A 27906-nucleotide genomic window follows, 5' to 3' on the forward strand; every position below is an offset into this window, starting at 1 on the left:
GTGTTGTCTTTGTTGCGCCCCATGCCTGAAATCTTGGCGGTCTAGGTGTTGTTAGCCAAGCATGAATCCAAGTCTTATTCTGCTAATTTGCCATTCGTCAAGCCAGGGACACAGTCCCAGGAACTTTGGGACCTGAACGGTGCCTGACTGCACAAGGTAACTGACACTCATCCAGCCCTTCCACCCTGCCTGAAAGCAAGAGGTTGACTGGAGCCGGGAGTTATGCTGTGCTAATGGAGTGGGAAGAAGCCTCCAGGGCTGCTTGTGAGCACTGCACAGGAATTCATGGCCTGTCCACGTGGAAAGGGAATGGTACTTTGCAATGCTATAACTTTGTAGTGACGGATCCAATGTTTGTTGTTTTGTTCCTGTTTTAATCATAACATACTTTCTGATGTTACTAAATGGATCTGGGATCATTTACTGAGAGGTTTATTGATTCTGCTGTTGTGCTGATACTACTAGTCAATACCAAACATGTTCCAAAGTAGCCTTCCAAATCAAATCTGCACTGTTAAGGGGTAGACAAAGCTGTTTTAGAGAAATTGTGTTTGCCTGACTATGGGCTAATTTTGAATTGTGGCTGGAGAATTTGACCCACCAAATGCATCGCTTCCTAGACATCTTATACAGGGTTAAAGTTCTTGGATATGCTTATTTTTTTATCCTTCATGTCATAGTCCTGGGGCTAACACAGTTAACACAAAACAGACTTATGAAAAATAACAACCAATGAGTCAGTAGTTGTGTTGTTATTTTCTTTAGTGAAAAGGGTTTTCCGAAGACTTAATAAGGCGCATACAAATATAATTAACTGCGGAGCAAACTTCTCTCACAAGCATAAAGGCAAAGACCTGGCTTGTGAAGTGAGTACCAGGGAGTCAGAGCCATTCCCTGGTGGAAGACCCTGGAAAAAGAATTTCACAAAACAGCCCTTGAAGTCTTCTTGCTCCAAGAACCAAGGAGCACAAAGGAGCCCAAAGGGAAGAGCGAGGTGTACCAAACTTTGGGCCAAAGCATAGCATCATCAGAAGTGAGGACAGAGGACCAGAGAGCAGGATATGGAAAGGTCATGGCTGTAGGAATTGGCAAGCAGATGAGCTTGGTTCAAATGAGATAATAAGCCCATAACAAAGAAAAGAAAATGATAGATAAAGGCCCTCCCTTTGCGGAAATTTAATCTTCTTTCACTTCACAGCAACATTTCAGGGGTGGCCTCCAAATCAGCCGTAGCTTAGAGTGTGAGAAAACAGCAGTGAAGGGCTTGCATCGTGCCTGCAGAAGCATTTAAAAATGCCTGGGTTCTTGCAGGAAGTATAGTGTCACAAGAAGAGACTAGGTAACCAGGCACTACTGATAGAGACCATGTCTGACTCCAAGGGCATAGATCAAGCAGTAGCGTCCGTAAAGGAGAAGGCAGCCTGAACACCAGCCAGTGGCATAACATCGGAACCTGTAGCACCAGCGGTGTGGGGGGGCAAGCTCCAAGTGCCCCCTCAGCACAATACCCTGGCTGGAGACCTGCTGATTGAGTCCGGAGGGGCCCCTTCCACGTATCTTGCAGGGGGGCCCCCTCAAGTTTCGTTACGCCACTGCTGTGTGAGTTAAGTATTCTGGCTTGAGTGAAGAGCATAGACAAAGCATAATATTGTTACAGAAAGCAATGTGTCCGGAAGAGACATCATACGCATCACACGAATGAACAGCTTCAATTTTTCAGCCAAAGTTTGGGTAGAATCTTCACAAGTTAAAACATTAGTGTGAATGTGCACAAGGACATATTTATGTTTTGAATCCCAGGATGTTGAGCCGATGTCAGGCTCGAACAAGTTTGACAGAAAATAAAATGCTGGCGCTCGAGAGAAAGGGACCTGGAGGAAGCAAAACACCCTCATTAAGCTCTGAGCAAAAGCACGTTTGTCAAAGGACAACAAGAACGGAAGCATTTTCAATATAATATACTGTGAATTCATAGTTGTTGCTTATGTACCGTATGCAATTTACAGCCATCGAGAAAGCCAATAGTTCTGGCTTGTTGTAGGTGCAATGTTACTTGTGTTGTATATCTGGATGAATGGACAGAAGCTGCAAAATACCAGTGGGTCTGCACACTATGCTAAGTACAGATTTTTAGTTTACGTTTTCTAAGCCACGCACTTAATTACATCGGCCACGCCCCTATGAGAGACCCCCCCACCCCCAGTTTTTTCATCCCACTTAAAAGGCCAATGTCGAGACCTATTGTCTATGCCAATGCTTGTTGATAGCAATGCACGCGCTATAGTGTACTTGTTGTATTATATGCGCCAGAGGTTAAGTGTCTTCAGAACACTTTAATGATCATGAGGCCAGAATATGAAAGACTCGTGACAACGATAGGTTATACGTTTGTACAGTCAGGGAATACTATGTAAAACCTGGGTGTTTTCAAGTGCGTTTTGTTTGCAGTATCACCTAGAATCGATCTTCCATCCCTCCGATACAGTACAGGCAGCTTCAACCAATCACGTGAGATCAGTCGCGAGCAGACTTTACCAGACCTCCGGGGCGGCTGGTGTCCATGGGCAAAAGGGGCGGGGAGAGGAAAGAAGAGCATTTAAAACCAGCATTGGCATAGCCAATAGGTCTCGCCTTTGGGACCTTATAAGTTTTGAGTTATGCAGCACAATATCCTTGGTGCAACAACATCAAGTGTTGCATGGCTAAACACTTATACGGTCCCAAAGGCGAGACTTATTGGCTATGCCAATGCTTGTTCTATCTGGTAAAGGGTGTCACTGGGCTGTACATAAGGCAACAGAATTCAGAGATGCAGAAATGGATGGTTCACATGGGGCTGTAACATACACAAGATGGGGGTTACCATATAGTTTTAAATACTCAAAACGGGAGATGACCTAGAGCCGGAGAAGGAGTAGGATGAAATAAAACTCTTAGCGGAGAAGCAGGTTGCAAATTAGGCCGGATATGTGCCATTCATTAGAAATGTGATACTACTATATCACTGAACAGGTCAAAACATGCTGACATGGGTTCCAGTCCCTCACTCTATGAGAAGTGGATTCATTCCCCTCAGTTTTATGTATGAACTGTGCAGACACAGCTATGAAGCAGGTTCCTAACCTGCTACGCTAGTAATGACAGTTGTTTGGCGACACAAATGGCAAGCGTCTGGATCGTACAGTAGGACAGAGGTAGTACTGATCTAAAGAACACAGAAGACACTTCGCACTGCCTGGAAGACAAAGGAAGTGAGTTAAAAAGATCAGTAAACTATAGGGAGAGTAAGGGAGTAAGATTGTATAGGAGAAGGGAGTGTAGGCGCTTACAATACAAAAGGAGCAGGCGGGTATCGATCAAATAGTACAGGAGCAGGGGTTGGGTAGGAATTTCAAAGACAGCAGGATTGTACCAGCAGTAAAGTTCGGTGGAACCTTACTTATGATGCTTTCAAACACAAAAGAAGAGGGGTTGTGTACATGACTGTAAAGAAAGAAGAGAGGGTTTATAAACTAAAAATAGAATGGTGTTGACTAGTAAATATAGGCAATGGGGTTGGCAAAATGGTTTTCAGACATTCTTGTGGAAATCACAAAGAAATTCACAATCTGTGAGATCTGGGAGCAATAAAAGTGGAATTAAGGTGGCACACACACAGGCACGACTGCTAAGCACGCAGCTCAACGTTTTATGAGAACAAAGTACTCCACAAAGCCAGTAAGTGAAACAATTAAATAGCAGTATTTAAGTTCGGGAGGAGAAACTGATCCACAACCCACTGGTCAAAAAAGAGCTGTCCTGCCATAGCCATGCATGAAAGCTCATCCATTGACACACCGGCGCATTTCACTTGCAGTGCACCAGAAATGCATCAAGTGGCTGCAGAGGAACAAAGAAGAAATAAATGGGTTCATCAGCAAGAGTTGAAGGTATAGCCATAGTATTGGTGAGAGAGCTAGTGCACAACAGAGCTCGCCTTCTGTTTGGAGATTGTCCGCACGGCAGGGACTGACAAATGAAGGTCATTCATGACAGCAAAAAGTGGGAAGCTAGTGAGCTGAAAGTATAGCCTCTGGAATTATGCAAGAATGGAGGAACAATTTTCTGGCACAGCTGACTATATTATGCGACAAGAAACAGCCAATTACGTGGCTTAATGTGGCAGATTAGATGGCAGTATTACTTCGCTATTTTGTTATTCAAAAACATATACTGTTAAGACAAAAGCTTCACCCCAGTACCAGGAGTTTAACATCTGTATACAGCATTCAGCAACTCAAAGGGGACCAGTTAAATGCGGGGACGTGTCGGCCATTGTTCCTTTTTAGAAACTTTTCATCTGCTTAAGGTAGCAACACATTTTTTTAATGAAATCTACAAATTACGTGGCAGATGGATTGTGTGCCAAGTCCTATAAATCCATAATGAGATGGAAAATGCAGCAGCCGTAGGATTCTATAGTTAAAGCTTTTCCACATGTGCAATTTTGGGTGACAATTGTGTGATTGTAATAATGGTTAGCCTGCATATAGTCATAACCGATAAACTAATGATGTTGCACTTAAAACGATAAAAATATACGGTTCAGAAGAGCGCTCAAAGAGTAATATAATTATGTCACATGTTCAAGTGAGACACCATTTTATTAAAATGGATGCGTTTTTTGGTGTCTTGTTTATCTTGCTTCTGCTTAGTCCCTCTCCCAATCAGTGACCCGCTGCAAGTCTTCTCTTCTCACAGTTTCTGCGGTCTTCAGGATGTGGTGTCAATGACAAACATTGTAAGAAAGCGTGTGTTGTGAATGAAGCTTCTACCATGTTCCTAATGTATCATTTTGAATGACGTCTGCTGGAAGTTCTGATGTAGGCTTGCCGGAGAACATTTTCTAATGGGCTTTGTTTAGAATGTTTCATACTGTATTCTGCATCTCCGAACTCTAGTTGTTGTGGAAGCCAATGGATGATTTCCTTACCTTAAGAAATGGGATAATATTAAGTATTTTAAAACCAATGACGATATTTCTTTTGAATTGTCCAGAATGAACTAACCATGATTATACAATGATGAGTTTGCAGTTTAGTTAATTGATATGCATGAATTATGTATAAAATCTACTGTTTTTGGGGGATCAGGGACAACTTCATTTTCTTCCAGAGGCTATGCCGGATATGATTGAGACTTGTTTTCTTACTTTAAAATTCTTCTAGGACTCTATAAGCATCAAATATTTAATTTCTAAATGCTTAAATAGATACAGAATGCATAAATCTAAATCTGAATAGCAAAAAACCCAGAGTCTTCATGACATTTAATGCATTCTTCTGTAATTACTGTATTGCGATTACCTCAAATAAATCGTTAAACTTATTCTCCTGATCTAAGACTCAGTTATCGAGTGGTCCCAGTTATTAATTGACTATGATGATTAATACTTTGCTAATTTGATGAACTTGAGGAAATATGGTTGTGTTTCCAGCTGCTAGATCAATGGAACAGTGGAGCAGAACCACTGACCTAAAATATAAAGTGATTTAAAAATATTGGGGTTCACATGATTATTGGGGATCAGCGCCCACGGTATCTAGCGACCCAGCCTCAAAGTCACACTTTTCAAGAAAATACCAACATCTTGTGCAGAACCATAAAACCCTGTAACAAGTGGCTGTAAAAGAAGGTGGCTGCAAGCCAAAACCTGTTCTCCCACCGTGCATGATCAACATCTTGACTCCCTGTGCATCTCTGCTTCATGTATAAAGTGAATCATCAGGGAGCAACCGTGGCCCTGGAACACTGTGACCCTATTGCACATGTGATTATGTCTTGTTACTGTTCTAAACAATCCCATAAATATCTTCTGTGTGTTCTGCACGCTGCCTTGTTAGGTTACTTTCACCATACACTGGATGCTATGCGCATGAGCATTAAGGAACATTGGTTAAGACAAGTCCAGGGGGAAGCAAGTCAAGAGTCATTGGGAGGGAAGTACTAATTCTAGGGTGCTTCTCCACGAAGCTGAGCACTGGCATCTCGGAGTCCAGTTCCCGTGCAGTTTGCTGTGCATAGATGTATATTTAGGAGCTTTGTAAAGCGCCTGTCACTGAGTGACGTCACAGAGCACAGAAAGGTGACGAGTGCAGCAGCAGCACAGGTTGAGTCTTGCCCTGATCCTCCCAGCCACGGCACAAAGTAACTATGTGGTGTCCTAGCACAGAACACCTGCTGATGCTTTGTGAGGGGGCAACAGAAAAAGAGGTCTCTCTTAATAGCGTAGAAGAAAGTGAAGTCAAATGGAAAAATCCGAAGGCAGAGAAAGAGAATGAAAAACAAGGAGATAAATTAATAATTTAAGAAAAGAGCGGCTGAGGCTAGTAAGGCGTTGGCTGTGAATAGAGAACAACGAGATAAAGGGGATCAGGTAGGAGAGGAGAAAATGACAGGAGAAAAAGCAGAAGTCAGCAGGAAAGAGAAAAGTATTTAGCGAGCGAAAAGTTAAAGAAAGGAACAGAGGGAGAGAATCAATTGAGTGAGAGGAAGTGGTGGATTATATGAGTGAGTGCTTTGGGACAGATGGAGAGAACAGAGTGGGTGATAAAGCAAGTGTAGGATGTCATAACAATTAAAGGGCTCATGCATAGACGGGCTGGTTGGAAAAACAAGGAGCTGTTTGTTTTGACACACCGCGTTAAATGATTTGTGATGTTTACCCAGAGGTCGAAGTGCAGTAAAAACAAGAAGGGCTGGGCGAGAAGGGAGTGGGGGGGTGCGAGGAGCCTGAATACAAGTGACGAAAAAAGAGGAGGAGAAGGGAGGAGGGAGATGCGAGCAGAGCATCAAAGGGCTGGGTGAGAAGGGAGGGGGGAATGCAAGGAGCAGAGGAGCAGCTGTGCACATGCACGCCATAGTGCACGCAAGCTCTAGGCCAGCACAACCATGTGGGTAGCACTTTTGAAAACCCACTTACAAAATGTCTCAAAGAGACCGCTTGCGCTGTCTCAGCGAGACCTAATCAAGCTGCTGAAAAGAAATGACTACGTGCGGCTGTGCTTTCTTTCTTTTAACTGGGGCCACTGTGATAACTGCAGATGTCCTGCTGCACGTGCCTGCTGGGCAAGGGCTTCTTCGGCCAGCAGGCACGCACTACAACAGTGACGTCATGGGAGAGGGTGTTCCGAATTTCAATTCCATGAATAAGGTTGGTTTTCATGTTATTGGAAGGCGGACCTCGGGGAGTCGGAGAGACCACCCAGAGGGGCCCCCACACTGTACGAAGTAGCCGAGCGCCGCTGAGAAGCCTCCGAGGGAGATCCTTCTCCTATCATGTACTAGCACAGTAACACCACCACACAGGACTCAAGGGGGTTGTCTCAAGACGAGCAAATCTTTATCAGCACTTAAAGGTTACGGGATCAATATTTACACGAAAAGGGATCGAGGGATCCACAAAAGTCTCAGTGTCTCCTTAGAAGGGAAGGGGTAGCGGGACAGTCTTTGGCAGGAGCTTGGTACGAGGGTACCTGGGGCCCAGTTCTTATCCTCAAGCTGGAGGGCCTCCGGACCTCGGAGGGGGCGAGCCGCGACGGCGTCAGCAGGGCTCTGGCGTTCAGTTCGTGGAGAGCCGCGACCAGGTCAGCTGGGCTCACAAGGTGGTTTCTGCTCAGCTCGAGCCGCGACGTCGTCAGCAGGGCCCCGAGGGAGGTTTCAGCGAGGTTGGGCCGCGACAGCGTCAGCAGGGCCCCGATGTTCCGGGGGACTTCAAGGTTTCAGCTAGAAGGAGCCATGACGCAGTCTGCAGGGCTCGTGGTGGTTTCAAGCAAGAGTTCTTCTCCGTAGGGTCGGCCGCGATTCAATCAGCAGGGCTCTCGACTCCGGGATACAACTGCCGGTCTGTTGCGGGGTCGCCCCAGATATAGGCCTGGAGCCCTTTGAAGTCCGGACCCTTGCGCCCGGAGGGGCGGAGAGGCCGGGTTGGGAGCGGCCAGACGCCCAGCAGGAGAGGCGCCGGGCCCAGGAGAGATGGAGGCCGATCGCACCTCGGTGTGTGGGGACGGTTGGGGGTCCCATCGATACCGCCCTCTGCCAGGGCGATGAGGTGTTCACGTGATACCCCCTGGCCAGTTCTTGGTGCCTCAATGTCTGGGCCTCGCTGGGGCCGAGGCCGGGTTGAGCGGAGTCAGGTGGACTGGTGTGCAGGGTCACGTGGTAGGCAACAAAATGGTGGAGCCCCGAGGTGTATGCGACCTCGTGCGGCTCGAACGGGTGGCCCGTGGAGGCCAGGGCGGGGAACGGGCCCAACCCCAGGGAAGTCAGGACCACGCCACGAGGCCGGGTCCAACAGGCGTCCCCCCCCAGCCGAAGGCAGGGAGAGTCACCCATCTTCTTGGGGATTCTCCTCGTCGCGGCGGAAGAAGCGGGACAGGCCATCAGCGTTGGCGTGGTCATTGCCGGGTCGGTGTTCAACCGAAAAGTCCATCCCTTGCAGGGCAATGGACCATCGCAGCAGTTTGGGATTCTCGCCTCTCATTTGCATTAACCACCGCAAAGGCCGGTGGTCAGTCTGGACCCGAAAGTGGGTACCGAGGAGATAGGGCCGGAGCTTCTTAAGGGCCCACACTACAGCGAAGGCCTTGCGCTCGATGGTGCTCCATCGTTGCTCCCGGGGCAGCAGCCGTCGGCTGATGAAGGCCACCGGGCGGTCGAGTCCCTTCTCATCAACCTGAGACAGGACGGCCCCGATCCCATATTCGGAGGCGTCTGTCTGTACGATAAACTCTTTACTGTAGTCAGGGGCCTGGAGTACAGGGGCAGTGCACATCGCGGCCTTGAGAGTCTCGAAAGCTGATTGGCAGCGGGGAGTCCAGTGCACCTTCTTGGGCTGTTTCTTCGAGGTGAGCTCCGTGAGAGGCCCCACAATGCTCCCATAGTCCCGGATGAACCGCCGGTAGTATCCGGTGAGGCCAAGGAAGGCCCGCACAGCGGTCTGGGTAGTGGGAGGTTCCCATGCCTGGATGGCATCGACTTTTGGTTGGAGGGGGGCCACCTGACCGCTTCCCACCTGATGGCCCAGGTAGGTCACTGATCCTTGGCCGACCTGGCATTTGCTGGCCTTAATCGTGAGCCCAGCCCTTTGGAGGGCGGCCAGGACGGCTTTGAGGTGGACTAGGTGCTCAGCCCAGTGGTTGCTGTACACGGCAATGTCATCCAAATAGGCCGCGCTGAAGGCCTCGAGCCCGGCCAGGACCTTGTTTACGAGTCTCTGAAAAGTGGCCGGGGCATTCTTCATGCCGAAGGGCATCACCCGAAAGTGGTAATGCCCATCAGGGGTAGAAAAGGCGGATCTTTCTCGGGTGCCGGGGGTAAGCTGAATCTGCCAGTACCCGGCGGTGAGGTCCAGCGTGCTCAGGTAGCGGGCGGACCCCAAGCGATCGATGAGTTCGTCGGCCCGGGGTATAGGATGGGCGTCCGTCTTGGTCACAGCATTCAGGGCCCGGTAGTCTACACAAAATCGCAGCTCCGGGGGATGGCCGGGGGCTGCGGCCTTTGGTACCAGGACGACAGGGCTGGCCCACGGGCTGTCAGAGGGCTCGATGACCCCGAGGGCCAACCTCTTCGCTACTTCGGCCTGGATGCATGCCCGTACTCGGTCGGGTACCCTGTAGGCTCGGTGTCGCACGGGGGGGGCTGTCCCCGGTGTCGACGTCGTGGACGCACCAGTGGGTCACCCCCGGGGTGAGGGAGAAGAGGGTTGCGTAGTCCTGCAGCAGTTGTTGACAGTCGATGCGCTGTTCCGGGGTCAGGGAGGAGGCGAGCTGGACACCTTTGATGGATCCGTCGTGGACGTCGTTCTGCAAGAGGTCGGGTAGAGGCTCTGAGTCGTCCTCGCCCCCCTCGTTGGTCGCCAGCAGCAGGCTCAGTTCGGTCCGGGCGAAGTAGGGTTTGAGCCTGTTAGCATGTAGAACCCGGAGGGGGTTCCGGGGGGACTCTAGGTCAACTAGGTAGGTGACGGGGCTCTTCTTTTCCACCACCTTAAAGGGCCCAGTCCACTTGTCCTGGAGGGCGCAGGGCTCAACAGGTGCCATGACCCAGACTCGCTGGCCTGGCTCGAACTCGATTGTCGAGGCGTTCTGATCGTACCACCGCTTCATGTCCTCCTGGCTGGCTTCGAGGTTGGCTTCAGCCAGGGCTCGGAACTTGCGGGTCTGATTACGTAGGGTCAGAAGGTATCGGTAGACGTCAGGAGGGGCGCCCTGGAGCTTCGTCTCCCAGCCCTCCTTGACCAGGCTGAGGGGCCCGTGGACCGGATGTCCATACAAGAGTTCAAACGGGCTGAACCCCAGGGACTTCTGCGGGACTTCCCGGTAGGCGAACAGGAGGCATGGCAATAGGACATCCCATCTCCGCCGGAGGGGCTCTTCCAAGCCCTGGATCATCCCCTTTAGGGTTCGGTTAAAGCGCTCTACCAGCCCGTTCCCCTGGGAGTGATAGGGGGTTGTGAATTTGTACGTGACCCCGCACTGCTGCCACAGGGACCGCATGTATTTGGAAATGAAGTTTGTGCCCCGGTCGCTCACCACTTCGCGGGGAAATCCCACTCGGGAGAAGATTCCCATTAAGGCCCGGCCCACCACGGGGGCCGTTACAGTTCTTAGCGGGACAGCCTCCGGGTACCTGGTGGCGTGGTCCACGAGGACCAGGATGAAGCGGTGGCCCAGGGCGGTCCGGGGGTCCAGGGGCCCCACAATGTCGATCCCGACTCGTTCGAACGGGGTGCTGGCGGCTGGAAAGGGCTGGAGGGGGGCCTTGACCCGACCCCCGGTCTTCCCGCTGGCTTGGCAGGTCTGACAGGACCGGCAGTGGTTGTCCACGTCTTTTCGCATCCGGGGCCAGTAGAAGTGGGTCACCAGACGGCTGTAAGTTTTGTCTTGTCCCAGGTGCCCGGCGAGGGGCACGTCATGTGCCAGGTTGAGAAGGAACTCTCGGAAGCGGAGAGGGACCACCAACACGCGGCTGGCCCCGAGTTCTGCCACTTTCTGTTCACTGTACAATAGGCCCTCGGCCCAGTAGACCCAGTGGGTGCCGGTCTGGTCACCGTTGGCTTGGGCGGACGCTTGTCGTCTGACCCCTTCGAGAGAGGGACAGGACTGCTGTTCTTGCTGAAACTGTTCTCGTGAGGGGCCCCCTTCGTGGCGCCATTGTGTAAGCTCTGGTAGGGTGCCTAGGGAAGCAATCTCTTCGGGGGAGGGTTCAGTCGGTCCAGTGTCGGTGTCCGCCTCCCCCTTGCTGCAGGCGGGGGTTGGTGCGAGCCCCTCGGGCTGGGCGGTACCGGGGGCCTGGGATGAGCGGGGGGCCTGGGCGGCCATGGACCGGGTGATGGCGCAGGCCCATTCGGATAGTCCCAGCATTCGGAGGTGCTCTCGTCGCTCCACTTGAGCCCAGGGGGAACTCTCTAGGTCGTTCCCCAGGAGGCAGTCCACGGGTGCGTCGTTCCGGACATTTACTTTCAGTAGGCCTGACACTCCTCCCCACTCGAAGGGGACCAGGGCCATCTGGCACAGGCTTTCACTGTTGTCGGCCGTCCGGATGGGGCACAGCACATCGGGTAGGATTTGTTCGGGGGTCACCAGGTGGCAGCGGACAGCGGTGACACTGGCGCCGGTGTCACGAAGGGCTTCGGCCCGTCGGCCATTGATGGTGACCTGCTGCCGGTATTTCTGGGTGTTGCTTGGGATTGGTGTGCGGGGCACCATTTCTCGGCTGCCCAGGCAGACCAGGGACATGGCCGCCGGCTCCCATTCGGTGGTTCCTCGGTCGAGGATTTCTTCTTCTTCCTCCCCTTCCCCCAGGGCGGCGGCCACCAGCTGTCGGGGGCGGGGGCCCGCCGGCCCCGCTTCTTCGGTTCAGGGGGCATACCGGATCGCTGGCATAGTGTCCGGTTTGTTGACAGCCGTAGCAGGTTACTGGGGGCCGTGGTCCGGTTCTGGCTGCGGTCGCCCCTCTTCGGACTAGGCTCGGGGAGAGGTGTTGCGGCGGCGTCCCTCGAGGCGGGCTCCTGGGGGCCCCGGCGGGGGGGTCCCGATTCCGGTTCGGCCCTCCCCCTCCACCGCGTTGGCGTGGAGGTCCGGTGGGGTTCCTCTGGTACTCCCCCATCGAGTTCCGGGGGACGCGGGTGTTGACCCATCGATCGGCCTCGACAGCGAGTTTCCGTGGGTCGGTCATCTTGCTGTCGAGGAGGTGTTGCCTTAGCTCTACGAAGCAATTGTTGGAGAGATGTTCCCAAACGATGAGGTCGACCAGCTGCCCGTAGGTGGTGACCTTGCTACCCTTGATCCATCCTTCTAGGGCCCGGCTGAAAAAGTCCACATATTCCACCCAGGTAGTGCCCGGGATCTTCTTACAGTCTCTGAACCGCTGGCGGTACATTTCCGCGGTTAGCCCGTAGCGGGTGAGCAGGGCCTCCTTCATGTGGTCGTAGGAGGTCATCACCTCCTCTGGCAGCTGGAGCAGTGTGTCTCGACCTTCACTAAGGAACCGACCCCACAGGCCGGCGCCCCAGTCCTTTCGGGGCACCCGATGGGAGGTCATGGCCACCTCGTATGCTTTGAACCATTGTTGGATGTCGTCATTTTTGTAGTACTCCTTGACGACATCTTTAGGGATATGTACCTTGTTTTCGGCAGGCGGTAGGGTGTCTCTATTACTGGGGGTGTCGGTCCCCCCGTTCTTTGCCTTGATTTCGAGCTCTTTGAGACTTCGCTCGTGCTCAAGGGTCAGTCTTTTTTCCTCCAACTCTCGGTGCCGTCTCTTCTCTTCTATCTCCTCTTGTAGCCGTAGCTGCTCTAGGGCCAGTTTCTTTTCTGCTAGCTGGAGTTCGCCGGCCAGCCGTAATCGTGCGAGCTCTAGTTCGTGGTTCCGGACCTTCTCCCGTTCTTGTATCTCCTCTTCGGAGAGGCCGATTTCTAGGCTGTTTCTTCCTCCGGTTGCCGGAGTCGGTGCGGTTGATGTGGCCACAGTCAGGGGCAGTGGACCTTCGTCCTGGGAGGGGCCTGCCCCGGCCTCCAGCCAGGTCCTCAGGGCTTTCTGCATCTCTTCTTTGGTACCTAGGCCGGTGGTTGCAATGCCCTTGTCTTTGCAGAACTGTTTCAACTCTTTGTGCGTGTATTCCTCCAACCGTTCGGGCTGGAACTCCGTGGTCGTGTTGTTCTCTTGGTTGCTCATGACTTCCGGTTGTTTGGATGGGTAGCTAGTGGGTTACTGGCTTGTACGTACTGCGTTCGGCTCGGATCCCGTCGCTGGCCACCAAATGTTGGAAGGCGGACCTCGGGGAGTCGGAGAGACCACCCAGAGGGGCCCCCACACTGTACGAAGTAGCCGAGCGCTGCTGAGAAGCCTCCGAGGGAGATCCTTCTCCTATCATGTACTAGCACAGTAACACCACCACACAGGACTCAAGGAGGTTGTCTCAAGACGAGCAAATCTTTATCAGCACTTAAAGGTTACGGGATCAATATTTACACGAAAAGGGATCGAGGGATCCACAAAAGTCTCAGTGTCTCCTTAGAAGGGAAGGGGTAGCGGGACAGTCTTTGGCAGGAGCTTGGTACGAGGGTACCTGGGGCCCAGTTCTTATCCTCAAGCTGGAGGGCCTCCGGACCTCGGAGGGGGCGAGCCGCGACGGCGTCAGCAGGGCTCTGGCGTTCAGTTCGTGGAGAGCCGCGACCAGGTCAGCTGGGCTCACAAGGTGATTTCTGCTCAGCTCGAGCCGCGACGTCGTCAGCAGGGCCCCGAGGGAGGTTTCAGCGAGGTTGGGCCGCGACAGCGTCAGCAGGGCCCCGATGTTCCGGGGGACTTCAAGGTTTCAGCTAGAAGGAGCCGCGACGCAGTCTGCAGGGCTCGTGGTGGTTTCAAGCAAGAGTTCTTCTCCGTAGGGTCGGCCGCGATTCAATCAGCAGGGCTCTCGACTCCGGGATACAACTGCCGGTCTGTTGCGGGGTCGCACCAGATATAGGCCTGGAGCCCTTTGAAGTTCGGACCCTTGCGCCCGGAGGGGCTGAGAGGCCGGGTTGGGAGCGGCCAGACGCCCAGCAGGAGAGGCGCCGGGCCCAGGAGAGATGGAGGCCGATCGCACCTCGGTGTGTGGGGACGGTTGGGGGTCCCATCGATACCGCCCTCTGCCAGGGCGATGAGGTGTTCACGTGATACACCCTGGCCAGTTCTTGGTGCCTCAATGTCTGGGCCTCGCTGGGGCCGAGGCCGGGTTGAGCGGAGTCAGGTGGACTGGTGTGCAGGGTCACGTGGTAGGCAACAAAATGGTGGAGCCCCGAGGTGTATGCGACCTCGTGCGGCTCGAACGGGTGGCCCGTGGAGGCCAGGGCGGGGAACGGGCCCAACCCCAGGGAAGTCAGGACCACGCCACGAGGCCGGGTCCAACACATGTGCATTGTACAATGACCCTGGGAGTTCACAGAACTCTGTTCATTTTAATGGCTGGAGCCTGGAAGCGGGGCAGGCCGATAGGGAGAAACATCACAAGAGGAGGCGGGCTGCAGGCTGCTCTTTTCGCTCCTTGTGTCCTATGCTTTCACTGATGAAAGCGTTCTATAGCTGAAGCTGAGCTCTTGTTTGTTGCATTACAGGGCCAAAATAATACAGGCTGGCTGGTATTGTGCCGTTAAGCTGCAATTATTATCATATTTGTGGATTATAATGGATTTCCGTGGAGTTCAGCGGTCTCATCATGTTCACGCAGGAGAGTTTGTTGTTTTGCCAACTTGACCCATATGTATTGTCACACATTACATGAGCGCCCTGGCTACATTACATAAGGGCAGATGTTTTTAGCCACCACTAGACTGAGTGATTTGCCCAGAATCACAGGACCTACTAGTGATGCAAACAGCGCCTAGTGCTTCTTTCCACCATTCTTTTCTCTAAACTCCGATTCGTGCCGTATACTATATGTGTACATATTTATCTACATTCTAAAGCTCCCTATAGTGAAAATGTTTTTTAAAAAAAGAGCCATAGAAGTGAGGACTGGTGCATTCTTGACTCTATGAAAGAAGGAAGCGAACAATGAAATGAGTAAAAGTGCAAATGAACTGCTGTGCAGTTCCAAATATTTTATGTTGTTCATTTAAACTTTTTCAATAAATGTCAATTCTACATGTAATTAATTAATAAGAACAGGTGCAAGACTCTCCCGTCCGCGCACACCTGCAGTGCCAATATTTCTGGCACTGAAGCAAGGATCTTGAAGACAAGCAGCGCTTTTTATCGTTTGAGCTTCGTGATTTCATTGTATAAATGGTTGAGAAGGTGCCTGGCATTTGTCCAAACCGGCAAACCCTTGATTGTCGCAACCAAAATCTCTGTAAATTATTGGTTTTATTATTGGGAAGTCCTAAATTGTGTGCTGAAATGCTTTCCTCCATAATGACTGCTGCTTGCTAGAGTGTGTAGAGTGAAAATAAAGAAGAGAAAGCTGGTCTGAATTTTAGACTGTTATATTCACATTTGAAGCAATTACGATGGTGCTCTGACAGTCAAAGTGTTTAGTTATGGCTGCCAAGTTTTCAGATAGCTTATGTGCAACATTTCCATAGTACTTGGGTCCAGTAATACAAGTGGCTCACTACAGTGGTTGTTGAGTGTATTTATTGGAGTAAGATATCAGGCAGTTACAGATGTGTTGAAATATTTGTACACTCCACGTTCAATCAATCAGGGTTTTGTAAAGCGCACCACTCAACTGTTAGGGTCGCAAGGCGCTGGCGGTGGGGGGTGGTGTGAGCAGCTCCTTTGAGGTCAGTCGAACAGCCAGGTCTTGAGGTCCTTCCTGCATTGGTGCAGTGTCTGGCTTTGCCGTAGGTGAAGGGGGAGATCCTTCCAGGTCTTGGCTGCAAAGTAGAACCTTCCACCTGCTCTGGTCTTGTAGAAGCGTGGGACGGTGGCTAGGGAGAGGTCGGCTGAGTGGAGGTTCTTCTTGGGGGCATTGAAGGAGATGCAGTCATTGACATATGTGGACAGTGTAAGGCCTGTGACCAATGTCAAGAAGGCACGACCTTCACGTATAACAACAAAACATACAAACAACCTCTCTTTACAAATTGCAACAGCTCCCACGTCATATATGCCATCCTCTGCCCCTGTGGTCTGATATATGTAGGGCAAACTATTCAGAAAGCTAAAGCCAGAATTCTTCAACACATGAGCAGAATAAAATGCAAGGTTCAGGGAGCACCCATGGTTGAGCATTTTACGACACATAACCATTCTCCAAACAGCATAAAATGGTGGATTATAGAAAAGATCAGTCCCAATGCGAGAGGTGGCTCATTATCTGGGGTCCTAAATTACAAAGAATGCAAATGGATTCATTCACTCAACTCTGTTCATAACGGGTTGAACGAGATTGAAGAGACCGCTAGACAAATGGGACAACTCTAATACTCTGAGTCTCTCATGTCCCATTACCCACATGTACCATACATATACTAAATGCTTAGAGCCCCTCGCATACACTTGAATGCGCTCAGCTCACCCATTCATTCACTCAACTCTGTTCTTAACGGGTTGAACGAGATCGAAGAGACCGCTAGACAAATGGGACAATTATAACACTTTGAAACTCCCATGTCTGTTTACCTGCATGCACCATACATACGACAATTGAGCCTGCGGGTCCCTCGACTCCCCCTCGCTCTAGAATCCTCAACTCATTCAGGTCGTGACCACAAACATGAACTCAGTAGCATTAATCACAATGTGTAGCTTACTCACTTTATAACGCAGTATCAGCGATTCAATGCATTGATTCTTAGTTGTTTTAATCCAAGAAAGTTTGTTCTTACTTTTGTACATTGTTGTTTAATTGTAAATTGTTGTTTAAATGTATGATTTATCCGAATCGACCATGCTGGCTCTAAACCGCTGACCTGACCTCCATCGGGTGGGATTCTAATAAAATGATTCTACACCTCTCAGAGCCCCTCGCATACTCTTGAATGCGCCCAGTTCACCCATTCATTCACTGTTCATGATGAGATTCTATTGTAATGCTCCTCGCATACTTGAATGCACCGAGTCTACGCGCTCCGCCCTACCATGAAATAAACGCATATTGAGTCGCATGCACCACGTAGCCGGTTGCCTAGCAACGAGACCGGGACGCTTTTCCTTTGACTCATATGACGGTGGGACGTCATACGTTTAGCGTGTTGCTTAGCAACGAGCCCTGGAGGCTATCACACACGCTACGTACACGCGCACTGCCCGACCATGAAATAGACGCCCAGCGGCACACTTGTTGTCGGAGCTCGAGCAGATAGGACGTTAGCCTGCACCCACGGACCGGAATTAATTCATTTTTTCCTGGCACCATTTTCATTGAGGTAAGCGCTGTATAACAACAGCTTATGGCGCAATCACTCAGATGCGATCCTCACACTAGGTGACTAATCCCCTCCTCCCTTTTTCGCAGAATCAGAAAAGTGATTATCACAAGAGACAGGACGATTGCCTGTAATCCTCCACCACATCGAGGTCTTTACAATTCGGAAGACAGTGGTCGATTCCCTTCACTGGGTAAGTCGGCCGCAACCTCGATATTAAGTTTTAGTAAATCACCGAATTTAAACAATTAGAGATCTTATAATGCTAATTTTCCCAATTAGGATACCCACTTTGGAAGAACCCATGCAGTACCCATTTGTTACTGCATACACACCAGCCCTCTGAATCACCACGGGCCCCAGTAGGTGAGTCCTTTACCCTATTACCCTACATACCTTGATTTATTCAGCCTTTCACGTCAACACACCTGACCATACATTACTATTCTCCAGGCTGTCCCCAATTTCCTTGTCCTGATGAAGACCCGCATTGACTAAGACAGTAATGCCCTCCTGGGTTGAAACGTCGACATATCCCCTGGACCAGCTGAAAGACTCTGTATAAAGACTCATTTATTCAGTCTACAGACCTATTCAAACAGCCGTTGTATTCTGGCCTTTTAAACGTCGTTATCACGAAAGTCACTTTGTATATATTACGCACCCCACTATAGCACTGAGCACCACTCTTCACTTTGTCACAAATTACAGCTGACTTTTTATAGTGACAGCCATACAAATTGAATGTGGGGATTTATAAATGACGTAATTTATAAAACTTTTCAAATACCCCCTCTTTTGGTCTCTATGTGTGTTGCTTATGAGAATTTGTCTTTCATGAAAATTAACCTTTGATTGATTCAATGTTTTAAGAAATAGTGCATACCCGACAGAACCATTGTTTGTTTTATATATGATCGCCCAGGTTCTGAGGGATACTGGGTTACCCCATTGTTACTATAAATTGACATATTGGGGTCTGGTGTTGTGGAGGTCCTTGTAGGTTTGCGTGAGCGGCTGGAAAGTTATTCTTCTTTCAACAGGGAGCCAGTGGAGGTGTTAGGTGATCACACATTGTGGTCAAACTAGGAAGATGGTTCTTCTGGTTCCAAAGCCAATAACTTGGTTATTACCTCAGTAGCAATCTCCCATTATTTAGTGCACACCACAAATTAAATTATTTCTTCATTCTTAACTCCACGGTGCTCATTTGATCAACTTCAGAAGGATGGAACACTGAGTTAGGTTTGTGAGAGTTCTAACCTGTGACCTTTGGCCTGAACAGGTTGAGCACCCACTGCAGACCTCTTACCTCATTTAATTGTGTGGCTTCTTCAGTTATAGCCCTCTTGCCCACACCATTGAGTCTACTGAAGTGACTGTTCTTCTGCCATTGTCTGAAGTTTACTCTGAGGCTTGAACGCTAAATGTCTAGTAAATGTGCAAAAGTTTGCTATTGTTGGGCTATTGAAAATAGGACATCCTTGTGTTCAATGTATCCTGGCTCAGAGGCAAATAGCAGAACTGAATCACTAGGCAACACATAGGTCGGAAACCAATAATAACAGACCTTAATACAAATTTTGATAAAGAGAGCAACTCAATGTACCAAATGATTAAGAAAATATGTTGATTTATTTTTATTACAAAATCATTAAAAAGGTGGCTAAAAGTTACAAAGACAGTGACTCAAGTAAATATCATGAATAACTGATCAGTGTGTTACTTGCTAAACACGGAGATTAGATTCTGAATGGTAGTGATATAGCTCTGTCTGGTTTTGAAAAATCTTGTCACTACACATTGTACATGAAAATGCTCATATTGAATGATACATATATACAGTCAGAAGAGAAGCCACTCTACTAAAAAGAATGAAACCTACATATCAACAAATACATAAATGTGGCGCTGATTCTTCAGAATGTCGACGCGCGTTTCGTCGAGCGTGCCGCCTTCGCCAGGAAACCACTTGTGATAAGCCAGTCGCAATCGAAGGATGTATCCTGGCTCAGAGGTAGCAAAGTTTCTCCATGCAGCATTTTACTGTATGTTTTATGAGAAGATGTGTATGCTGGAAGGGGCGGACATCAAGGGAACAATGAGGCAATGGAAGTGGATGGGCTGTGACTGGCAACTAAGCAGAACGTCCTAAGGCATCTAGAACTCATGCCTCTGACTTGTTTACTTGCTCTGCAAGCTATTAATAATGCACATTTTGAACAAAATGCATAATAGCGTCATCTTCCTATAGCTTCTTTTGCTTTACTAGCCTCATTTCTTGAAATCTTTCACTAATCCCATTCTTAATCCCAGTCCTTTGATGGTGTGTAAATGAGAAGTGACAGATGGCAGCTGTGGTTGAACCACTTGAACTTGAGTTGTTAATGGCATGCTTCCTAGATGTGGTGCTGCAAAAATGTCTCATGTTTTTCTTCACTTGCAGGATGCTGGATCAAACTCCCTAACCACTGACAACCTTGAGCGGTTTGGGAAGATGACACACCCTCCAATGATGCCCGACGATGGGGCCCTGCTCTCTGAGGCTAAGCTGCAGAGCATCATAAGCTTCTTGGATGAGATGGAGAAGTCTGAGCAGGAACGGCCTCATTCCCAAGCATCCAATGTCCAGCGAGAGGTATGGATAAACTTTTATTTAATTGGAGCAAGGGCTGGGCTGCACACTTATAGTGTCAATTAGTGTAAACATTTACATGAGCCATCCGAAGGAGCTCAGTTATGGGACCCATTCTGGATGTGGACTGTAGGCAAGCCACTGAGGAGAACAAATCAGCCAACCATTTCAGGTCATTTATGCGAACCAGTTAGGACACTGTTGATGACCATTGTTGGTCTTTAATAAGAACCAATATGGAAAACATTTAAAGGGGCCAATCATGACATGTCCTTGATTTGAATCAATTAAATGAACTTGTATAAGTGTTGACTATGGCGCATTAATTGATGTAACTGTTGTAATTGGTTTCTGCCGATTCTGTATGGTAATTTTTTTTTAGGTCTCGGCTAGCGTTGCTGCGCAAATGCACAGCTCGCTCGGCGAGATTTAATGTAAATGAGGACTTTAAGCCCCGCCTCTCTTTTCCATTGGCCGGATTCACAGTTTATGCTAAACGGTGGCCAGCCATTGGAAAAGAGCTTTGTATGTTGCCTCCCTTTTGGCTTTTTTGGACGGCCCACTTGGACGGGCTCTCCTGCTTTCCTTCTGCCGTAAAAGGTTTCTTATCTTTATGGGGCCATGTGTTTAAACACATGGCCCCATAAAGACAAGAGATCCTCGCTCTTTCACTTTCTGGACCTCCTCTTCGTCATCCCTTTTAAATCTGTGCCCTGTTCTGCCCACCTGTCTTACACCTGTTCTTCCCGCCTCCGTCGCCTTTCTTTCCCCTGTTTGAGCTTCTCTGTCTCACCCACCTGCCCCCTTCCCTCCCTAGGTTGTCATGCTCTTTCCCTGCCTTTTTCCACCCTTTCCTTCCTCCTGCTCCCTCTCCTCTGCTTCACTCCCACCCTCACCACCTCCTCCTGTCCCTCTCCTCTGCTTCACTCCCACCCTCACCACCTCCTCCTGTCCCTCTCCTCTGCTTCACTCCCACCCTCGCCACCTCCTCCTGTCTCCACTCACGCCCTCCTCTTGTCTCCCCTCGCCCCCTTCCCCTGGTCCCAACATTCTCTCCCTCTCGGCTGCAGCTTAAGAGACAGCGCCATTGAGGTACTCACGTCGCGTTCCCAACCTCGTTGCTCCTGATGGCTTGTTTTTTATCCCGTTCGATGCACACAGTCGTTTTACGTAGCAGCGCGCAGGTATGTGTTGCATTGGGGTGCCCCCTTTCGCCTGAGTGTACTCTCGCCTAGTGCCTATCCCCTAGCGGGCACCTCAGGTGAGCACTACCCGACTGGGCAGTAAGTGGATGCATGACCGGGGTGCGGGGCTGTTAGAACATACCTTAAGACACTGAATTTTCAGTCTAGGAACGGGGATGCAAAGCGCTTAGGAGAAAACGGGGCGCTGCTCTGTAAACCGAATCAGGGAGGGGGCGGAGCTTGAGAGGCACTCATGAGAAAGGGGGGGTCCGCTGTCCTACAGGAAGTACTGTCAGAAGAGGGTGCGGAATGCATGGGTGAAATATGTGAGAGCATGTCTCCTGTCCCGGAACTATATATGAGACAGCATGTACCCACACTGTATAATAATACTGGAGTTTATAAAGCGCAACCCCAAAGAGGGTTGTCCTGGCACTGAAGCAGCAGGTAATTGCATCCAGAGAGAGCTCCGGTGTTAACAGCGCATATTAATCTGCCCTAAAGAGCCACGTCTTCAAGGCCTTTCCGAAACAGGTTTCTGAACTAGCCTGCCGCAGGAACCCTGGTAGGGCGTTCCACAAACAAGCTGTTCTGACTGTGAAAGCTCTGCCACCCAGGTGTATTTTCGCAAAGCGTGGGGTGCGCAGCAAGTTAAGAGAATTGGATCTCAACGCACAATTTTGTTTGTAGGGACACAATCTTTTCTTCAGATAGCCAGGGCATTTTCCGTTAAGGGCCCGGCAGGCCAACGTCATGGCCTTGAATTTAATTATTTTCTCCACTGGAAGCCAGTGGAGCTCCAGTAGATGCGGAGGGACATGGTGTTGAAACGGTATGTGACGAACCAGTCTCTCAGCCCCATTTTGTATCATCTGAAGGCGACAAATGGCGTATTTGGGGAGGCCAAGATATAAGCCATTAGCGTAGTCTAGCCTAGATGTAAATGTGGGGTGAGTGTTTGATTTGCTCAAATGCTCCGTCCATCATCCCCCTTTGCTATCGCTTTGTTCGCCCTAAATGGCAGGGTATGCCCAGACGTGGGTCCCTTGCTCACTTTGCCACTGCATTCAAGATAGCCTGGCTGATGAGGGTTATGAACCCGAAACCGGTCCCAGGATGCTTGTTTCCGGTCCAGGGAAGACCTGGCTTGGCAGTTCGGGCTTGACTGTTCCCATGATGCACAGGGTCAGACTGATTTGCATATGGCCATGTCTGAACTGGGGTGGTGGAATGAGCTAAAGAATGATGATGGATTAAACCCAGATCAGTTGACTGGGGGTGAGTGTTTTATTTGCTCAAACGCTCCGTCCATCATCCCCCTTTGGTATCGCTTAGCGTAGTCTAGCCTAGATGTAACTGTGGCATGTACTACTGTTTTGCTGCAATCTTCCGGCAGGAAATGTAAAACTTTCAGGAGATTTTTTAGTTTACTAAAGCAAGTTGCAGAGACCTGCTGTGTTTGGGCTGAAAAAGAGAGGTCCGTCTCCCATCTCACCCCTAAATTTCGGATACGTGTGGCAGGGGATGGTGGTAGACCCATTTCTGACGGCCACCATAGATCTGAATCTGGCACTGGGCCCTTGCCGAAGAACAGGAATTCTGTCTTCCCAGCATTAAGTTTTAATTTGTTAGAGTTCATCCATAGTGCTATGTCTCGCAGACAACCTATGAAGTTTTTGAAGGCATCTACCATCCGCTCCTTAAACGTAAAAACCAACTGGGTGTTGTCAGCGTAGGAAATCGCTTTCACTCCCCAGTTGGCAATCCGGGAAAACAGTGGAGCTAGGTAGATGTTAAAAAGTAAAGAACTCAATGCTGAGCCCTGGGGGACACTGCACCAGAGCTGTTTTGGTTTAGATTCAAATGGTTTTAGGGCAACTCTCTGGGTGCGACCGCTCAGATAGGATGTCAACCAGGTCAGCACTATCCCCCCCAAAGCCCACACCTTGAAGTCTCTGGACCAGTATTGTGTGGTTGACAGTGTTGAATGCAGCGGACAGATCCAGGAGCACCAGCAATGCTGATGCCCCTGAATCCAACGACCATCTCACCGACCCTGCCGCCTCAAGGAGAGCATTCTCTGTGCTGAACCCCGCCCGGAAACCAGATTGTGTATCGTGCAAGGCGCCATTTTGCTCAATAAAATTGGTCAGTTGGTGCTGGACCAGCTTCTCCAACATTTTTCCTGGGGCGGGGAGAAGAGAGATAGGTCTAAGGTTGCTAAGGTCTCCTGAGTCAGCATTTGGTTTCTTTTTCAGAGGGAGAAGTGTCGCATGTTTCCAGTTATCTGGAAAGATGCCTGTGTCCAGAGAGGTGTTCCATATATGAAGTAGCCTGCCCGTCAGGGAAAGGGATAACATTTTCCACAATTTGGGAGGGCATGGATCATCAGGGGCGCCTGAGCGGCACTTTTGAATTTCTGCTAACGCATCTTGAGGCAAGATCGGTGTGAAATTAGTGAGCGGAGGTTCCTCCACCGCACCCGCAGAAATATCAACTTTCTCAGTTGCCTTAGAATTCGAGTCGTAGACCTTTAAAATTTTATTATCAAAATAACTTGCAATTTTTTCACCCAGAGCTAGACGGTATCACTTCAGTCTCTATCGCCTTGGGTTTAAAAAAGGATTGATCTACTTTAAAAACCTCTCTACTGGAGTGGTCTGCGTTATGGATGCGCAAAACAGTATAATCCCGCCTGGCTGCTTTTAATGCTTTATGAAAATCTTTTAGTGCTTTTTTGTAAGTTCCCTTGACTAAAGTGCAATAGCACAGCCTCCACGGGCGTTCCAATCTTTTGCACCTGCTTTCTGCTTCTTTGAGGGCATTAGAGAACCAGGGAGCAGAGGGGGACAGTCTAATGGATTTCACTACTCTGACCGGCGCAACAGACTCCACAGCAGTGGCAATCCATTGATGTATGGCAGCTGCATCTGCATTGGGGTCAGAGGATAGGCGGGGATAATTGTTCTGCAGAATAGGGCTTACTAGAACTTCGGTCAGATTGTTCCAATTTCTTTTTTGTATAGATCGTGTACACTTAACTTGACCTGGTTTGGGTAGAGTAATCGAAAAAGGAATCATATATTGATCTGACCAAACCAAAGGGTAAGGAGTCTCCATATCAATGGCAGTAATATTAGAGAAGACTAAATCCAAGGTGTGCCCAGCTATATGCGTCGGGGAGGACACCGGTTGTATGAGATTGGCAGCTGCTAAGGACGAGACCAGCTGCGCTGCTTGTGCACAATTCGGGTCGTTCACGTGGAGATTAAAATCTCCCAGGGCCATAAAGTTGGTATACACTACTGATTTGTTAGCAATAAAATTGCACTGAGACGCAGTCGCTGCACAGTCTGCTGGTCTATAGATCAGAATGCCTGCTAGGGCGGACGAGGGGTTGAGGGATTGTATGAGACAGCTTGGCTGCTGTCACTGGGCAGTGTAGGAGATGTCTTGTCTCCTGTTCCGGGACAGTTATGAGACAACATATCCCTTGACCTGCGGTTGCATATGAGACTGCATCTCATGCTCTGTGACAGTGTAAGATATAGAATGTCTCATGGTCTACGACCGTGTATGTGAGACCGCATGTTTCATGGTCTAGGACAGTTTAAATGAGACCTCATATGTCCTGTCCAGGGACAGTGTAGGACAGTGTCTCCCGTCTCGGGACAGTGCAGGACACAGCATGTTTCCTTTCCATGGACAGTGTAGGACAGTGTCTCCTGTACCGGGACTATATATGAGACAGCATGCACCCACACTATATGAGACATCTTGGCTGCTGTCACTGGGCAGTGAGGAGATATCTTGTCTCCTGTTCCGGCATAGTTATGATACAGCATGTCCCTTGATCCGCGGTAGCATTTGAGACTGCATCTCTTGCGCTGTGACAGTGTAAGATATAGCATGTCTCATGGTCTACGACAGTGTATGTGAGACAGCATGTGTCCTGTCCCAGGTCAGTGTAGGACAGTGTCTCCTGTTTCGGGACAGTATATGAGACAGTATACCCGTTGTTCAATTGTAGCATATGAAATAGCATGCAATGCTCTGTGGACGTGCATGAGACCGCATGTCTCATTTTCTGGGACAGTATATATGTCACAGCATGTGTCCTGTTTCGGCACAGTATATGAGACCGCATGTCCCCTGTTCCGGTGCTGCATGTGAAATAGCATGGCTCATGTTCTGGGACAGTGTATATGAGACGGCATGTGTGCTGCCCGAGGACGGTCCAGGGGACAGGGTGTCGCCTGTTGGCGGACAGTGTTCCACAAGGTCACATGGTGCCAGGCCCAGCCTGCTTCTTTAACAAGCCTCTTTCAATCTACAACCTTCTGGGGTTCCTCACTGTGGTCCATTATTCTGTCTCTGTGTGGCTCCATCTAACATTCAAAGGGTGCGCTATGTCCATAGCTGTTTAATTTTCCAAGTGGTAAGGTTACTAGATGACTCCATGTCACCAGCGTCAAGGTGCCCCACTCCTAGGGTTTACTTTAATAACCTAGTGGACTCTGACTCCATATGTCTGCACGTGTCTGCTCTCTTTCTATACCTGCAGTAAAAACTGAACGGGGAATCTTACTGCACGTGCTTGCTCGCACTCTTGATTAGCGGCAAATATCTAATCGGGGAATTTTGCTCACATATATATGTACTCTACACTAGAAGTAGAACAAGCATTGAAAATGCAATAGGTCTTGCCTTTGAATAAGTTAAAGCCATTTGCTTTGCTAATGGTATTGTGTAGCAAAGCAAATGGCTTTAACTTAATGAAAGGCGAGACCTATTGCATTTTTAATGCTTGTTTTTTTTTGCTATTTGGATCACCCAGTTTTGGACTTTTTGCCGGGGGTTGTCTCACTACATGTGTCTTCCCCACGGTACTCACATGGCAAATGGACTACACATGCTTACCACCAGTGTCCGCCTTTTAAAATAAGGTCTCTGCGATGCACTAGGGTAAGGGGCACTTGGCTAGTGAGGTGTACGCTTGTGAGACTACTGTCGTGCTCAGGCCGGTAACTGCACCCAGGTAGCCGGGCACCTAGGAGAATTTACAGGGTTAGATATTGACCTGGAGTAGGACTTGTACTGTTAATGTACCTATATTACACACATTGGGAGAATACTACCTTAGAGTTTCGCTTCCCTTTAGCCTACAAAGTTGAGTGACATATCAAAATGGGTTCTAACATGTGCGAGAAAAGCAAATCTGAGTGTTCCAAGAGGTTATTTTTACAACCTGTGGGTCATTCAGGAGTGTTGTATGTCTCTGGCTCAGCTCTGGATCAGAGCCCAGGCCTTTTGTCACCCTGCAGTTCCAAGTTAATTACGTTTCTCTCCTGCAGCAGAAACAAAGGCCATCTCACACAAAAGGAGTAATTAACGGTGCTTTCCTCAACTCCTGAGCAGGAAAGATAGGGGATCATCATCTGAATTTGTTATATCTTAGTCACATTGCACCAGGGCTAGGACAGCCCAGGCCCACTGAACAAAGGAGGGAGCCCAGACAACTGGAGCCAACACAGGAGTGGACTCCTCTTTGAACTTTTGGTGGAAAAGTCCCTGGCAGTGGTGTTGGCGTTAGCGAGAGGCAGAGCTGAGACCTCAGGAACAGATATGACCAGTGACTCCAGGGCGACTCAGTTTTGAATTGTTCCAGCATGCTGTGCAGGAAGGTTGGGGCAGAGAGATGTAGTGACACTCTAGGATTGGCCAGAGGTGCTTGGCGTGACAGCCATGGACACCTGGAAAGAGAAATGCCCGAATTCCCAAAAGGACTGAAGACACTGCCCCCAAGTTGACCCTAAGACCAGTGGGTCTTTCCAAGGACCAGTAAGGCTAGCTGTTAGACCTGGCATCTTTGGCGTGGTTACCCCTGACTTTTTGCCTCTACCTCCTGTATTTTTGATGCTATGCTGGATTTCGTTTTTGCTGGTTTAGATGCTTTGGGCACTTTGCCACTGCTGATCAGTGTCAAAGTGCAAGTGCTCCCTTGGTAAATTATTGTGTTGATTGGTTATCCATGATTGGGATATTTGTTTCACCTGTTAGCCCCTAGTAAAGTGCACTGAGTGTGCCAGGGCTGGTGATTCAAATGCTACTAGTGGGCTGCAGCACTGATTGTGCCACCCACAGGAGTAGCGCTAAAATGATGTCTTAGGCCTGCTTGCAGTGCCTATGTGCAGTCCAGGACTGCCATGTCGACCTGGCCAGTGCACCCACTGACCAGGCCTTATCCTTCCCTTTCTGTACATGTCAGGCATCCCTATGGTGGCCCTAGGTACCCCCCTGGGCTGGGTGCAGTGTATCTGAAAGGTAGGGCATGTACTGAGGTGTGTAACATGCCCTGGTAGTGAATCACAGCCATTTTCGTTTTTCACTGCTGAGAGGCTATCTTGCCCATAGGATAGAATGGGGAAGGCTGTTTACATGCCTATCTTCCCATAAGGGCAAGATAGAAAATCCAAGTTTGGTATCTCTGTGTTCAGGATTTAATCATACATCTTTTTAGCAAGATGGTTTTTAAATTCACTGTGTGAGAATAGCACTTTTTAGAAAGTAGCTATTCTCCTGTTTAACCTTCCTGTGTGCCTGTGTGCTGGTTGGCTGACTGGTGTCAGGTGATGTGCTAGGTGGCTCCAGGAGCCTGGATGAGTCAGCAGCAGGGTGAATAGGGAGATCTGCTTTAGAT

General features: G+C 49.5%; 1 protein-coding gene across 1 annotated transcript in view; it reads left to right on the forward strand.

The window, feature by feature from the left end:
- CEP131 (centrosomal protein 131) overlaps positions 1 to 27906 on the forward strand; it is a 467091-nt gene that overhangs the window by 160631 nt on the left and 278554 nt on the right. Inside the window, exon 14 of the mRNA XM_085617399.1 lies at positions 19834 to 20025. Coding sequence (XP_085473525.1) covers positions 19834 to 20025 — 192 coding nt within the window. The remainder of the gene's footprint in view (positions 1 to 19833; positions 20026 to 27906) is intronic.

This window comes from Triturus cristatus, chromosome 7 (genome assembly GCF_964204655.1).
Source record: "Triturus cristatus chromosome 7, aTriCri1.1, whole genome shotgun sequence".
In the NCBI taxonomy this organism is placed as follows: domain Eukaryota; kingdom Metazoa; phylum Chordata; class Amphibia; order Caudata; family Salamandridae; genus Triturus; species Triturus cristatus.